At 47.6% G+C, this 16333-nt stretch overlaps 2 protein-coding genes across 16 annotated transcripts in view; both read left to right on the forward strand.

The window, feature by feature from the left end:
• The window catches only part of LOC309517007 (uncharacterized protein), a 62369-nt gene extending 58942 nt beyond the window's left edge, over positions 1–3427 (forward strand). For all 12 annotated transcript variants that reach the window (XM_082195995.1, XM_082195996.1, XM_082195988.1 and 9 more), the window contains one exon: positions 418–3427. In XM_082195995.1, coding sequence (XP_082052121.1) covers positions 418–604 — 187 coding nt within the window. In that variant the 3' untranslated portion in view covers positions 605–3427. The remainder of the gene's footprint in view (positions 1–417) is intronic.
• A 1327-nt stretch (positions 3428–4754) lies between these two features.
• On the forward strand, positions 4755–15928 carry ISOC2 (isochorismatase domain containing 2). Of its 4 annotated transcripts, none has more exons than XM_082196004.1 (6): positions 4755–4888; positions 10367–10505; positions 11328–11540; positions 12549–12619; positions 12721–12838; positions 15305–15928. In XM_082196004.1, the coding sequence occupies exons 2-6, from the start codon at positions 10374–10376 to the stop codon at positions 15383–15385; spliced, it is 615 nt and encodes a 204-aa protein (XP_082052130.1). In that variant the 5' UTR covers positions 4755–4888; positions 10367–10373; the 3' UTR covers positions 15386–15928. The 4 variants fall into 4 exon arrangements, with proteins under 4 accessions (XP_082052130.1, XP_082052128.1, XP_082052127.1 ...); XM_082196002.1 differs by lacking the exon at positions 4755–4888 and adding an exon at positions 4895–5037; XM_082196001.1 differs by lacking the exon at positions 4755–4888 and adding an exon at positions 4899–5130.
• Positions 15929–16333: the final 405 nt, after the last annotated feature.

A 16333-nucleotide genomic window follows, 5' to 3' on the forward strand; every position in this document is an offset into this window, starting at 1 on the left:
AGTGGCAGCTTTGGCACAGATTTCAGCGGGGCAGTTGGGGCAGCATTGGGAGTGAGTGCACTAGGCAAGGAGCTTGCCACTTCTGCAGGCTCCAGCAAAATAAACAGGGGTCAGAAGAGGCTTCCGGTTGCTGGAAGGCCACTGTGCAGTGTGGCCGTAGAAATGTTTGCTGGAGGGAGACGCTTGAGTTGCGCCAGAACAGGAATAGGGGGCAGTGGCCCTCCTGATATTGTTTGGGCTGCAGCTCCCATTGGCCATGCCAGCGGGGCCAGGTGGTGCTTGGCAACCGGCACTCGTGCCAATCCCAGCTTAGGGAGTTGAGTACCTGGGAGCATGGCTAGCTTTTGTGGGGTGGGGTTGATACTCAAATGCCCGCTGCGGTGCCAATACAGATTCCGTTTTCCCTTTTCATCGCAGACGCACCCCTCTGAGCTTCACCACCCGAACCGTGCGGCAGGTGTTCCGCCTGGACGGCGTCTCAGACGAGGAGACCGAAGACCCGGAGAGCGACTCTCCGTCTGCAAACCACCAGCCTCCTCCGCCCCTGACGCCCTCTCAGGGGCAGCAGCCGGGCCCCCCTGCGGAGCCAGCCCAGACTGAATGAGGCAGGGATGTCAGACCCCAGGAGGTGGGGGGGGGGTGGATCTCAAGACCAGGGGCGGGGAGTAGGAACCCCAACCTTGCTACACTGTCTGACATGTATACAAAAAAAGGAACCCCCTCCTTACACTTGCCCCCACCCTCCGGCTTCTCTTTCAAGGGTCTCCCAGGTCTCCTGTCAGGCTGCACTTTAATATCAACCACGCCTGAGGGGTGGGAAATCTGGGAGGAGGGAGGTTCAGGGGTCAGGATTTTAACTATATCCCTTTAAAAAGAAAAAGGAAAATCCAACTCTCAAATAGCCATTGCTTCTCCAGCACCTTCTCTCCCTCCCCCATCCAAAACCCTTCTTTCTCTTCTCTCCTCCCAGCTCTAGTACGGATATATATATAGAGAACTCCTTGCCCACCACTAAGGAAAAATATACATATCAAAGGTCGGGCATGGAAGTGGCAAATGTACACAGACTGGGGTGTGGAAGGGATGGCTCTATGCAGCCCTGCTTCTCGGGGTTCATGCAGCGATCGATCCCCTTGCCTGGCACCCAAATGCACCCAAGCCCCGGATGGAGACAGCTGCTTTCTCGCAGGGAGACCCTTTGCTCTCAGCGCTGAGGGGCAGCTGTGTCGGGTGTGGGGGCCTTCTGCTCCCTTTGGTTCCAGCCACTCCATCTCCTCTCCTTGCCTTCCTGTTCCCCTTCTTCCCAGGGGGTGATGGGGGAGCTGGAGGAGTGAGTCCTTGGGATGCCTTCACATGAAGGATACATGTGGAGTTTTTTTTATCATCTCTGGAAGGCGGCTTCTCTCCAGCACGCCTTAGCCTGATGGAGTTACTCTCTGGACCTCCCACCTGCCTTTCACACCTGCCCAGACTGTGGGCAGAGGAAGATGCGGAATGAACTGGAAACCATTCATCTCAGCCTGCCTTCTCTCGTTTTTTTTGGACTGGGATCTGGATCTCGCCCTCTCTGCATATCGTTGTCAGCAGCCAAGAGCACTTTGATCTCCTCCTCCTTCTCTTCTCTTGCCACCATCCCTAAACCTGCTGTGGTGGTGGGTTGCGTGAGGAAGCCAGGATTTGCAAACCCTGTAGATTCAATAGCAACGACAGGCCACAAGCTTGCCTGCCTTTGCTTTTGCACCTGATCATTCTTCCTATTCCTGTAGGGCTCCTTACCAGAATTCAAGTTCTGCTAAAAAAAAAAGACCCCAGAAGCTTGAGGCAGGCAGTTGAGTTAACAATGCAAAATATGCCTACAATGCAGAAATCATATTGATTTACTGATGGGATTTGAACTCTGGTGCAGAGTTTGTGTGGGTTAGCACAAAGAATGAAGAAAGTGCTAACAGTAATAAGCAGCTGCTTCCAAACTGTCCTCATTTCCTCTTTTGCTGAAACGCCAGGATATGCTTTTGGTATTTGGGGGGAGGGGGTGATCTTCCCCCAAATCCTACTGGGTGCGTCTGTGAGGCTGGGTTCACAAGCAGCTTCATTGCTTGCAATGAATTCTGACCCTCGCTCACCTTCACCTGTTTTAGGAGCAACAACTTTGCTTTTCTCTCTCAAAGTCTTGGCACTGCTTATCACCACTATGCAGGGCCAGTTCATACACAGCCATGCTTGAAAACTGCACAAGTGCTGGTTGCCACAGTTGCAAATCTGGGAGTTTCAACTGCTTCCACGTATGAACATACAGATAGCGTGTGAAGCAGTCCTTATCTCAAGGTGCAACAGGCAAGCTAAGAGTCCCTAATTATCCAGGGGCTCTTTTCTTTTTTTTGCTCACTTTGGCTTCTGATTTTAATTCCTTAACAAGGGTGCACAAAGGAGCTCCTTCCCCTTATTCAGTTGGGCAAGGCTCTGACAATGAGCTGTCTTTTGCCCCAAACGTGAGAAGGTGCAACCCAATTCTATGCATGTCTACTCAGAAGCAAGGCCCACTGTGTTCAAGGGGGCTTCCTCCCAGGTAAGTGCCCGTAGGGTTTCAAGCTTGGTAATACAAAGCACTTTTAAGTATATGCAAAGGGTTTTACATTTGGGCGCTATAACCTTGCAGCAGATTGACTTCACCCCCAAAGGTGTTCTTCTCCACTGTCCCCTGAGGCAGACGGATGCCAACAATTTACATCCATTACTTTGGAATAGATCCATTGTGCACCTTATATAAGCTAACAGCAGATGGGCAGAGTGAGACCAAAAAATAATAATCCAGCTTGTTCCTGCACCTAAGACGTGTGGAGAACCTTTAGTACCCTCCAGATGTTGATATACTACGTTTCCCATCATTCCTGGAAGTTGTACTTAAGCAACATCTGGAGGGGAGGGCAAAGGTTCCCCATGCCTGCCTTGTTAAGGAGTTCAAAATGAAGGGTTTGCAAATCCTAGCTTGGACTCAAAATATAAACATCCACATGTGCCTGGTCCTAAGGCTCCAGGAACTGGCACTGGGGGTGGGGTGGGGTCTGTCTTTCTAAATATATATATATTTGAATAATTATTTTTTTTGCATGGTGGTTTCTTGTCTTAATTTGTTCTAATTCTGTATTATTATTATTTGTTTCTAACAAAAGCATTTTATTCCAAGCGACTTGATTTTGTTTTTTCTCAAACCCAGGGGGTTTGCATTTTTTTAAAAAAATCTTTTTGTCCCCCCTTCTCCCCACCCTACCATTGCTGACTTGGATCTGTTTGGAGTTTCTTATCCTGATGTAAAGGGCCATAGCAATTATCCTGCTCCTTTTTTTGTTAAAAAAAAAAGAAAGAGAAAAAAAAGAATACTTTTTAAGAAAAAGTATGTCTTCTATTAAAAACTCATCTCGAATTGCCAGTCTTCTGCGTGAAATGTTATTTGTTTTTGTTAATGAATTGTTGGTTTGGGGGGGCGTTTATGCCATGCTGCTACATATTGTCAAAGATCTTGCCTGCAAGGCTGGAATTCTGGAGCTGTGTATTTCTGGGGGTAACTTTCAACTGTGCAAATACAGTCAGCTGCCCATTCCTGCAAAGTCTGGGATGCCAGACAGCCAAGCCACCCAGGGGTGGGGAAGTGGTAATTGTGATGTGTTTTTGTACAGCAGGTCAGATTATCTAGTCTTTTGGCATCTCTCCAGGGAACTTGGGTGAGAAAGTATTTCACATCACTGGATCCTTTTAACTATGTGTGTCAAAAACTGAGCCTCAGAGACCACGGGCCAAGGGTCATCCAGTCCCACTCCCTTTTGTGCTGGTCTCTGTCCCCCTGGCCATTTCAAAAACATGCCAGGCTGCAACAGTGGGCCTGCTCTGGACTCCACCCCCATCCTTCCCAGCGACCAGAATTACTTCACAAACGAGCCCACTCCCTACCATTGCAGGGTATATCCTCAACCAGCAGCTATTCGCTGTTTGTATTAATTTTGGGAGATCTAATGGTTGCTCCCTGCTCCCTTTCAGCTAGGGCTGATTTCGGCTCTCTTTTTAAATGCAGAATTAGTGGAACTGAGTGACAAGCCAGAAAATAAATGCCCTGCTCTCTCTGACCAAACATCATAGGAACCTGACTCAGTATAAGTCAGACCCATCTAGCTCATTATTGTTTACAGCGGTGTCCCGTGTCAGTCGTAATCCCGCAGTAACCCAGATGAGAGATCTGTGCATGGGCGTAGCTCTTAAGGGGGGGGGGGGCAGCTGCCCCGCTAGATCAAGTAAAACAATAGAAATACTGTACTTAACTAACTGACCAATCACGTCGGTTCTGCCCTCCCCAACAAAAGCCTTGCCCCTCAACCAAGTCTTTATCCCCCCCCCAAAAAAAAAAATCCTGGCTACGCTCATGGATCTCTGGCCCGCCAAATGTTGGACCATAACTCACGATCCGTAACCATTTGGCTGTGCTGCCTGCTGCTGATGGGAGTCCCGCAACATCCGGGAGCATGTGCAGAATAACTTGCAGTCAGTCCCAGGAAGGGGGTGGATTGCTGAGCTTCTACCGGCGCACGAGCCCCAGCACCTTTTAAAAAACAAAACACACCATCGCCAATTCCCAGAGGAGGAGACGCACGTGCTCTTAATGCAGCTCTGAATACGGGACCTTGGAACGCCGGGTTGCATTTTGGCCGCGCGTGGAACGCGAGAGGGAGCGACGCCATTGGCTGGAAGGGAAAGAAAGGCTTCGGGGACGCCGAAACTTCCCTCCAGCCCGCGCCAGGCCATTGGCTCTCAGCTGTTCTATAGGCGGGGCTCCGAGGGTTACAGATCCCGCTTCTGATTGGCTGGCACCTCGAAGTGTCGCAATTGGAGATCAGAGGAGGTGAGTCTTGGGGGGGAAGCGTTTTGTGGGCGCCTGGGAAAGGGGAGCTAATGGATGCGGGACACGGGACGGGCCTGACCCGTGTTCGCAGCCGCCATGTTTCTGCGTTGTAAACGTTCGTGTGAAACGGTGGCTGGAGACTGAGGAGGGTCTGTATCTCTCAGCCCTTGCACGGGATTGTGTGAACGGCCTGAGCTGTGAGCTGCCATGTCGCTTTCCAACCCTTATAGCTGAAATTCCAGGTACATTTACCTGGGAGTAAGTCCCACTGAAGTCAGCAAGGAGTAAACTTGTGTAAGGGCAGATTTGGATACCTTGCTCTCCAAACCTCATTTTTTGACTCCTCCCGACTCACTTTCCGTGGTGAAAGAAGGATGCGTGTTTAAAAACAAATTAGGAATAGCTACTCCTCCACTCAAGAACACGTGTTGCTACTATTCACTGTGTAACGAGATTCTAATTTTGTTTTATTTAGAACATTTCTATGTTGCCCTCCAATTAAAAAAAAAGGCCCGGTTTACAACATATCAGCAAACAATAATCCAAACCACAATGAAAGTTGAAGGCTGAACAGCCTCAGCTAAGATCCTTCATAGTGTTGAGAGAAAAGCATAACAGCCTTGAATTAATGCCTAAAAGATTAATACTGGCAACAGGTGAGCCTCCCTGGAAGTAATGCAAATGCAAATCCATTCCAGTCCGGCTTCCGCGCTGGTCATGGGACCGAGACGGCTCTGGTCGCCCTAACAGATGATCTTCGTAGACAGCTGGATCGAGGTGGGTCGGGGCTGCTGATTCTTCTAGACCTGTCAGCAGCCTTCGACATGGTCGATCACGAACTCCTGGACCACCACCTTGCCGACGTGGGGATCCAGGGCACAGTCCTTCAATGGCTGCGCTCGTTTCTCTCTGGTCGGGGACAGAGGGTGGCGCTTGGGGGGGAACTGTCATCCCGCCACTCCTTGGTGTGTGGAGTGCCTCAGGGTGCGATTCTCTCCCCGATGCTTTTTAACATCTTTATGCGCCCCCTCGCCCAGCTTGTCCGGAGTTTTGGGCTGGGCTGCCATCAGTATGCTGATGACACCCAACTCTATCTGTTGATGGATGGCCATCCTGACTCGGCCCCAGACACACTGATCAGATGCTTGGAAGCTGTGGCTGGATGGTTACGTGGGAGCCGGTTGAAGTTAAATCCTTCGAAGACAGAGGTCCTCTGGCTGGGATGGGACGATATGGGATTGAGGGGGCAACTCCCATCTCTTGCGGGGGTGCAATTAGTGCCAGCACCGTCCGTCAAGAGTTTGGGTGTAATCTTCGATACCTCCCTCTCTATGGAGGCGCAGATTACAGCTATAACAAAGGCGGCATTTTTTCTTCTCCGCCAAGCTAAGCAGTTGGCCCCTTACCTCTCTCGCCCTGACCTAGCCACTGTGATCCATGCGACGGTCACCTCCAGACTGGATTATTGTAACTCGCTCTACGTGGGGCTGCCCTTGAGACTGACCCAGAAACTCCAGCGGGTGCAGAATGCCGCAGCGAGACTCCTTACGGGGTCCTCGCTGCGAGATCACATTCATCCGGTGCTATACCAGCTGCACTGGCTCCCGTTGGAGTACAGGATCAGGTTTAAGGTGCTGGTTTTAACCTTCAAAGCCCTATACGGCCTAGGACCCTCGTATCTACGGGACCGCCTCTCCTGGTATGCCCCACAGAGGAACTTACGGTCCTCAAATAAAAACATCTTGAAGGTCCCAGGCCTCAGAGAGGTTAGGCTGGTCTCAACTAGAGCCAGGGCTTTTTCGGCTGCGGCTCCAACCTGGTGGAACGCTCTGTCACAAGAGACAAGGGCCCTGCAGGACTTGACATCTTTCCGCAGGGCCTGCAAGACAGAGCTGTTCCACCAGGCCTTTGGTTAGGGCACAGCCTGACTCCCTCCTTTGGCAATCTTTACAATACTTTAGTTTATGGTTGCCATCAATTCTGATTTTAATTAATTCTTATGATGTTTTTATAATGTTGCACTATTTTAGTGTTGTTAGCCGCCCTGAGCCCGGCTTCGGCTGGGGAGGGCGGGATATAAATAAAATTTTTATTATTATTATTATTATTATTATTATTATTATTATTATTATTATTATTAAAAGTCTTATCCCAAGATGTCAAGCATGCTTCCTCAAGATGGCAGGGGTTCCTGGAAGTAAAATGGCAAAAAGGGGGTCTTATTTTATTGGGAAGCTGATACAAGAGGAAAACTTGGCGGGCAGCTATAGCTCAGTGGTAGAACAGCTGCCTTGCATGTAGAAGGTGTGCCGAAAATAAGTTTCAGGGAGTATCTGATCACAGACAAACCCAGCCACAGGCAAGATGCATCCTGGTCGCTAGGAAAAAAGGAAGGGCAAACTACAGAGATTCCAAGGACTAGAAAATGAGACAGAAGCAGGAAAAGTTCACTAGCGGGAAGGTGGGAAACAGCAGCTCTCCAGGACCTCAGGAAATTCCTATTGCCCGGTGTCCAAGCAACTCATCAGTCACAGCTCTGACTTGTTTTGTTGGCTAAATATCCAGAAATGCAGGAGCGACCAGGCTGGCTTACCTCATAGAAATCACTTCAATGAGAAGCTGCATCTTTTGCTTCGGAACTTACTGTTATGAAGGCTAGAGACTTTCCTAAAACAGGTCACCACCACCTGGAGTTAGGGAAGCGGGTTCTTTTGTGTTTTTCCTCTGCTTGTATCTTTTTATCTTAAGAGAAGTCAAAGGAAGTGATTCACTTGTAGGAGGGGAAAATAAATAAAGCCTGGCATCCCATAGGGTCTGTTTTTCTACTTCTAGAGATGATTTAAAAAGAGAAAAGGAACAAAAGCTGAGCTATTACACCTAACCCCCAAAGTTATGCTATAAATTACTTTTTGCACTAGCCTAAGAGGACTGTGTTTATTTGAAATGGTCTATTATTATTATTATTAATAATAATATGCCACCCTATACCGTCTCAGGGCGGTTCACAGAATAAAATAAGGATACAAAACCACATAATAAAAATAAAAACAATAACCCAATAGCATTTCTTTAAATGCTGTTTTCCTGAAGTTTGAAGCAGCTTATGAAATAAAAGCAATACATTGCGTTCCCCGGCCCTCCCCCCCAAAAATCCCAAAACCAATACCTTAAAACAGCCAGCCCAATTTATACAATGCTAGATAACTAGCAAATTGGCTGTTACTCTGTATTCTCAGTTTCCCATAAGCAAATGTTATTTGCATGATGAGGTCTTTTGTAGCCCTCTATGCAGCCTTTTGAGTTTTTGTTATTGATTCAAGGAGCAAGTCAAGGGGCTGAAGAGAGTTCGCAGTGGGCAACCGCTAGCCAAGATCGGGGGCCCTGGAATCATAAAAAACAGCAACGGGAAGCCTGTAGCTTTGCAGGTGTTGCTGGACTACAACTCCCATCACTCTTGGCTGTTGGCCATGCCGGCTGGGGCTGATGGGAGCTGAAGTCCGGCAATCTCTGGAGCTGAGTCCTAGGCTCCGCATTTGTGGCGTAGAACAAGTATGAGGTGGTTCTTGCTGGGGAGCGTTCACATTGATGAACATGCATTGGCCTACTTAGGTGGCAGGTGGCAGTTAGCTAGGGCTTGAGGCAGAAATAATAGGATCAAGGATTGTTACTCAAGGTTTATCTTCCGTCTATGGGAACCCCAAGGGCTGCTCCTGGGCTCAGTGTCTTCTTCGCAACCTAAGGCAAGGTTTGATGTTGCAAAGGATTCTGGGACACAGTCTCTGTCTTGTGCAAGGAGTGAGCCATGCCGCAAGCAGCTGGAGCAGCGCTTTTGTTTCCTCCTTTTGATTTCTGGTCCTTGACAGCTTCCTGTGTGTGTGAGCAAGAGGCGAAGCATGTGCAGTATGGGTTATCCTTTCTTGACCAGCAGAGGGCACCCACCTCCCTCCTTCTGCGTATGCGGGGGGGGGCGGAAATCATAAATTGCAGTGCTTGGACATGGCTAATTTATGAGGTGATTTGGCTGGCCTTCAGTGACCCACTTTCTCTCAGGCTTTAAGCTACGTCACCAGGTTGTTGTGAAGATGCCATGAAAGGTGGATAAACGGAGACCTTAACTGAGCGTTTAAAAAATACCGTATGCGATAATTTTGAAGAACAGGGACGTTTTTCAAAACTGCCAAAGGAGCACATTTTTTCTCTCAGATTCGTCAGTCCTCCTTTCTTCCTCTCTCTCTCTCTCTGAAGCAGGAACATCTGCTAACGTTCCCTCTTCCACACAACTGCTAAAAAAACGGGGCGGGGTAGAGCCTTTGCATCCAATTACCCTACTGGGAAGGGTAGGAATTTTGTCTTTCCATTCAGCCAGCTGCCACAATGGGAAACCCACCAGAAAGACCAATTCTCCCTGCTTTCGATTCCCAGCAATGGGTGTTCAGATGACAGTGGAGGTAGAATATAATTATTGATTTGATTTGTGTGTGTGTGTATGTGTAGATTAGGGATGGAATGCCCAATGCTTTGTGTACTTCCAGGACTGAAATTGGATTGTTTTGTGACAAGGAAAGCAATGGAGAAATGTACTGGAAAATGTAGGATAACATACCTTCCAACATTTCTCCACTGAAAATAGGGACATCTTACTCCATCATCATCATCATCACGTTATTATTTATACCCTGCCCATCTGACTGGGTTGCCCCAGCCACTCTGGGCAGCTTCCAACATATATAAAAACATAAACATTAAAAAACTTGCCTACACAGGGCTACCTTCAGATGTCTTCTAAAGGTTGTATCTCTTTGGCTGGGGGGGTTGTCACATAACTCCCTACTCTCCGACATTTCTCCGATGAAAATAAGGACTTCCTAAGAGAAAGCGGGACATTCCGGGATCAAATCAGAAACTGGGAAGGTTTCTATACATCCAGGACTGTCCCTGGAAAATAGGGACACTTGGAGGGTCTGAGTGGGATAACAGTTGCTTGATGTAGCATTGTGTAACCGCACTGCAAGCACATTGGACGAAATGCTGAATAAATAGCCAATATCATATAACCTCCCTGCAAAGAAACCTGGATGAATGCTCCATAAACAAATTGTCTGGAAGCAGCTTCCATCTGCTCTATTTTGTACACGTTGGCCCTTCAGATATTTGGAGACGGCTGTTGTGTTTCCCCCTTCTCTGCTCCAGTCTAAAATTAGCCATTTTCCATTCTACTCTGCAGGATCTCTCAAAATTCAGTATATTAGTTTGCTTGGGATTAAGGCAACAAACATTTCCCAGTGGCATGCAAATTCAAAACACATTTTCTGATCTTATTAGACCCATAGCCTACTTTCGAAAAGGAAAGGGGGGTGAGGAGACCATCTTCTCTAAAAGGTATCAGAGTAAAATGTAAACTCCTAAAACATGAGCAAATATTTATATCAAAACATCCAAGAAGTAACTTCCAGGCTCTTCCCCTTTACTGTCTCTCAGCTCGAAAATGTCTGTGATACGTCTCGGAAAAGTGGTCCCCAAAACCAGCATCCTCTTCCTGTGTGACATGCAAGAGAAATTTCGGCCGAATATCAGCTACTTCCCTCAGATTGTATCTGTGGCAGCTCGGATGCTAAAGGTAAAAGTTGTATAGTGGAGAGGCTTGCTGGGCTGTGAGAAACAGGTGAGGGATGGGGAGGGGGAGGGGAGGGGAGGAGGGAAGGCAAGGCGAGGGAGGTTAATTCTATTAATTGGCAGGGTTGGCTAACATCGATTAAAAGGAAGAATGTTTTTGGCCTCTTAAGACTAGTTCTGAAATGGCTCTCCGTGCTGGAAGGAGGAGTGTTCTTCTTGTAACTGGCACTCTCCAATAGGCGCCTACAGGAATTGCTCCACAGTCAAAGAACTGTAGAGTTTGAAGGGACCCTGAGAGTCATCTAGTTCAATCCTCCTAAAATGTAGGAATATACAGATGGCCCATACGGGGATCGAACTCACAACCTTGGTGTTAGCAGCAGCATGCTAAGATTCCTGCATTGCAAGGGGTTTGATTAGATGACCCTTGGGATCCCTTACAACTCTATGATACTATGCTCTGAACAACTGAGCTAACCTATTATGTACTGGTTGCAGCAGTGTTGATAACTTGGTTAGGAGCTGGTTTGGGTGCTTAGCATGTACCTTTAGCATTTCCTGCAGTTTGATTAGAGACCACGGTGAGGCAGAAGAAAAATAAATGTTTGCCCCATTGCTGTTGACATATTTACTATATATATGGCCTCCAAAGCTGCAGCCTTTGCCACCCATAAAAGCACTATTAAGCTACCCAGTTGCAGTTACACAGATGGGCACATGGGGGCAGCCTAATATCGACTAACGCTGTCTGATGAGAAGGTCCACTTCCCAGAGAACCCAGGAGTCCTGCTTTAACCCTCCATTGGCCTCTCCCCTCTCCCTGCAGGTTGCCAGAGCTCTCGAAATCCGGACGGTGGTGACGGAACAATACCCCAAAGGCCTGGGCCCTACAGTGCCAGAGCTGGGTGCTGAAGACTTGCCGAAATATGCCAAGACCTGTTTCAGCATGGTTACCCCAGAGGTGGAGAAGGAGATGGCCTCTGTGCCCGACCTGAAATCTGTGCTTTTGTGTGGGATCGAGACACAGGCCTGCATCATGGTATGAGGCTAAAGGTCTTCTTCCTCTCAGGGATACAGATGTTACTGATTGACCTCGGTATAGATGGGCCTGTGTGTTTGAGCGGTGCCAGGACCCCAATAGTGAAGAGAGGCCTGGCAGTCCATTTATCAGCAGGTTTGATTCTGTTTGTTTAGGGATCGATGGAGACCAGGGTTCTCTTCTCCCTGTACAGATAGTGCCACCATTTCCCTCCTCCCTTTCAGTCCTTAATAAATATTTTCAAATCCTTAGGAGTTCAGGGAAAAAAGCGCTTGGTATCCCCCCCCCCTTCCAGTTGAAAGGGAAGGAAGGAATTAAGGCAGTTGCATTTCCTTTGCTCCTAACTAGAGGGGAAACATCCTTCTCGACTAGGATGCCAAGCAGTGTAGAAGCCAGGGGTGTCCACAGAGACACAATCCAAAACAACAGGAACAACTGTGGTGCTGGGACACCGCCCCCTTCATTCCTGACCATTGGCCATGCTGACTGGGGCTGGTGTGAGTTGGAGCCTTAAAAAAAACTTCGGGAGGGCACTGCATTGACTATCCCTGGTCTAAGGAGGAGCCTCAGAGCTGGGTGACACATGAATAAGGTCACTACCAATAATGGATGAGGGACACAAATCTAGAATCTTTTAAGGAAGACTGGAAACTTTTTCTGGTCTATTAAAAAAAAAAAATTATTTTTCATATGCCAAGTCCAGAGTGGGGTTTGAAGTTTTAAGAAACAAATAGCAGAATATATTAAGAAACCTGTTAAAGGGGATGAAAGCGGATACGGTGGAATTTTAAGATGCAATTGTATGCAATCGTGATCATAAACATCGAGGGTGGGGGTGAGCAGGAAGTCGTTTAGTATGAGAGAATAAGGATTTTAACTGTTGAGTGATGAAACGTGACTTTGAACCTTGAAATAAAAGAAATCTGAAAATCGGATGGGTGACAGCATGGTTGAAATGAGGCATGCGTTTGACCCAAGTTTGACGGTGTCTTTTCTCTTTGGGTGCAGAACACAGCATTGGACATCATGGAACGAGGCCTGGATGTTCACGTAGTGGTGGATGCCTGCTCTTCCCGCAGGTGACTGGTGGGATGGTCCCAGTGGGTGGCAGGAAAGGGCTCTTTTCCTCCCCCCTTGTATACTTATTTATGTGGTCTTCTTTTTCCCCTCTGGATTCCAGTCAGCTGGACAGGATTGTGGCTTTGTCCAGGTTACGCCAGAGCGGTGCCTTCCTCACCACCAGCGAAGGGCTCATTCTGCAACTGGTCAGAGATGCTGCACATCCCTATTTCCAAGAGGTAATTTCCCAGCCTCCTTTGCACCCCTCAGCCTGCCACCCTCCTCTACTATATGAGCTTGTTTGGATTATTATACTTATGCTCAGTAAGCTGAAATAGGAACAAGACTTGTATGTTTGCAGACATACTTCTTCGTGTCTCCCTTTGTTGTGGGAGCGAACAAATTGGGAACTTTTCCAGTCAGCTATAGTTTCCTGTGACGTCTGAATCAGGAAACTCTGGTTTAACAGTTTCTGAGCCAGCCAGGATACTAAGTGAGCCTCAAGGCATGGTTTAATATCCTGGTTTGTGCCAAAGGTATTAACCATAGTTTCCCCCACTTTGGACAAAATGGGAAGTTGTAGTTAATGAAGGAGTTGCAACAGGAGAAGTGAAGGGGCTGCGTGTGCAGGCAAAAGACTCTTTCATATCTCTGCTTACAAAGCCTTTCAGCCCTTGCCAGTTGAATTTGCAGTTAGAGAGTGTGTTTATCTCCACCAAAGAGGTCTCCCACAAACTCCCAGTGATGTATAACTGACTCCCAATGGTTACCTGTGCAGTTTGGCCGAAGCCTTGAATTCCTTCCCTATGGAGGAGATGGGTTGAAAATACAGAAATAGCAATTCTCTCTCCCCTAATCCAAAGAGGGCAATCACTTTGAATAATCCCTCACATCTCCTGCCAAACTCTGATTGGTTAACTTATTCAGAAACTGCAGAGTGTTTGGAAAAAAAACATGTGGCCCCTGACAAGATATGGGGCTCTTGACTCATCCTTTCCTACGTCTGCTCCTTTATCCCTTTCCTAAATAAGTGATTCCCAAGAGCAGAACTAGGAACAATTCCTGCTCCAGAATTAGCAGCAAGTTTGACTTGACACATTTAAGGCTTAGTCGAGATCAGGGTTCTCTTTCCCCAGCGCAGGTGGTGAAATCAGCACATCAAAGCTAGGAATATTATTGCCGGTTACTGCTGTTGCAAGTGATTTCTGTGCTTTTGCATAGAAATGTCACTGATGGTATCTTCTGCAGCTGTGGCCTTTTGGCCCATTTGCTCACCGTTCCTCCCTGCCCCCCCCCCAACCTCAATATTCAGACTCGCATGAGAAATATAAATGAAACAGCAATCAAAAGAAGATAACACTTCATGCACCTGATGGTGGCTTGGCCCCAGACCATGAAAGCTTATGTCAGAATAAATCACAAGGCTTCTTTCCGAAAGAGCAAGCCTTGCTTCCTTAGGGGAGGCAGAGTTCACAGTCCCAGAGAGGTGGCCTATGGATGACCCAAGATATTCTGCAAGGCTTTTCTCATGCATATAGGAAGGGGTTATTTCAGGATAGTAGCAGTAAATAATGTTTATTATTTATTCCTTTCGACAACCAAGGTACAACCGTAATAAGTAATTTCAATAGTAATGAATTGCCGTCGTCATCGTTTGCAAGGGGAAAAGGGACAGTTCCCTGACTTAGGAGCTTACCATTACAATTTCAACCATGCAGGGAGGAAATAATGGATAGACAAAGTAAGCAGGCAGGCAGGCAGGCAGAGAGGAGCCTGTCGCCTTCCAGATATTGCCAGGATACAGCGTCCCATCATCTCCAGCCAACATGAACATTTAGTTTATTGCATTTATATCCTACTTTTTATCCAAGGGGGTGCACATGATTCTCCCCCCCCCCATCTCATTTAATCCCCACCAAGAAACCTGCGAGGAGCGTGAGAAGCTGCCTTAGTATAAGTCAGTATGAGTCACACCATTGGTCCATCTAACTCCATATCGTCCACACTGGCTGGCAGCAGCTCTCCAGGGTTTCAGGCAGGGGTCACTGCCAGCCCTACCTGGGGACGCCTTTTGGGATTGAACCTGAGACCTTCTGCTTGCGAGACAGAGATTGCCCAAGGTCACCCAGTGAGCTACATGGCAGAGGGAGGATTTGAACCCTGGTCTTCCAGGTCATCATCAGACATTCTAACCACTACACCAGCCTGGCTCCCATCAATCAAGGACGATAGGAGCTGGAACCCAACAAGATTTGGAGGACCACGGGTTCCGCATTAGTGTGCCACCCCAGTGCTTGTGCCAACAAGCTGTGAAACAAACTCAGGCAAGCCCTGATTTTGTGAGTAAGACCCAATCCTGGGGCAGCAGCTTGCCAGGCCATGAGGGCATGGAGAAGACAGGCAGCCAAGGTCTGCCTTATTTAGGAGTGGTGAGCATGTATTGCTTCTACTGTATTTCCTTGTTTTCTTTCTTCTTAGGGCCTTCTCTAATCTGGAGCTTGCCGGATATTGTTGGACTACAACTCCCATCATCCCTGACCAATGTCCACACCAACTGGGGTTTATAGGAGTTGGAGTCACAGCTTCTGGAGGGCAACCAGATTTGTGGGGCCAGGGTGTGGGGCTGCCTCGGAAGAAGGTTCTGAAAGAAAGCATAGTTGGTAGCCCCTGGAGGATTTCACATCTGCATCTCCTTCTCTTTTCAGATCCTGAAGTTGATTAAGGATCCTGCCCCAGACAGCGGCCTTCTCCCCCTCCTGAAAGAACCAGGCCCCCTTTTCAGCTAGGCCAGCTGCTCCACTGATCCTGCTCCTTGCTTTAAAGCATCTCCAACTGCTTAGGTCTGCCATTGCCACACACTGGGTAGGAGAAGTGGAATCAAGATGTGCAAATATAATTTTTATACAGGAAATTAGGGGGTTGTAGCCTATGCTGGAAAACTGATACCCTAATTCCCAATTTACAGCTTTCTCGTGATTATTCAGTGGGATGGAGTTTGGGGGCATGGGCCCAGGTTCAAATTTAGGACCCATCTGCACTATACATTTAAAGCAGTATCATACCACATTAGACAACCACGGCTTCCCCGAAGGAATCCTGTGCTGAGCATTGTTAGGAGACACCCCCCCATGTCCCCTCACAGAGCTACAATTCTGAAGAGACTGCACCAAAAGATTTGTGGCATCTTCTCACTGATAAGCACATTTTGTGTGGTATTCAAGGTACATGAGGAGGATTTTGAATTCTGCACTTGTAAAAATGCCAGATCCCCCCTCCCCCAACCATAATCTGCAGTTAGAATAAATGATGTTCATTTATTTTTGCACATATTAATTTGATTTGCGCATTTCCTTATTGGTCATGTTCTTGAAGGTGCGTCTGCATATGCAGAATTTGAAATGGTTTTTCATTCTATGCATTTTGTTGCAGCTTTGGGAAATTTGTTTAAGAATGTTGAGAGGCTGGGGAGAGGGACAAGGGAGATATTAAAAGCAGAAAGATGAGCTGGGTTTGGGGAAGCGGAAGCACGTTGATCTGAAGATACCCCCCCCACACACACAACACACCTAGTGCTACTTACATAATTTCTTGTTCTGCCCACAATTATGAGGGGTAGATATTTGGTTATGTTCAAGGACAGCTCCTGATGATACAATAATGCTTGTCAAGTTCTGACTTTTTAGAGTCCCCTTCTACATACTCTCTGGTACATGTGTATTCCTTGGCCTCAAGAG

This window comes from Podarcis vaucheri, assembly GCF_965113315.1.
Source record: "Podarcis vaucheri genome assembly, chromosome: 13".
NCBI classification, from domain to species: Eukaryota; Metazoa; Chordata; class Lepidosauria; order Squamata; family Lacertidae; genus Podarcis; species Podarcis vaucheri.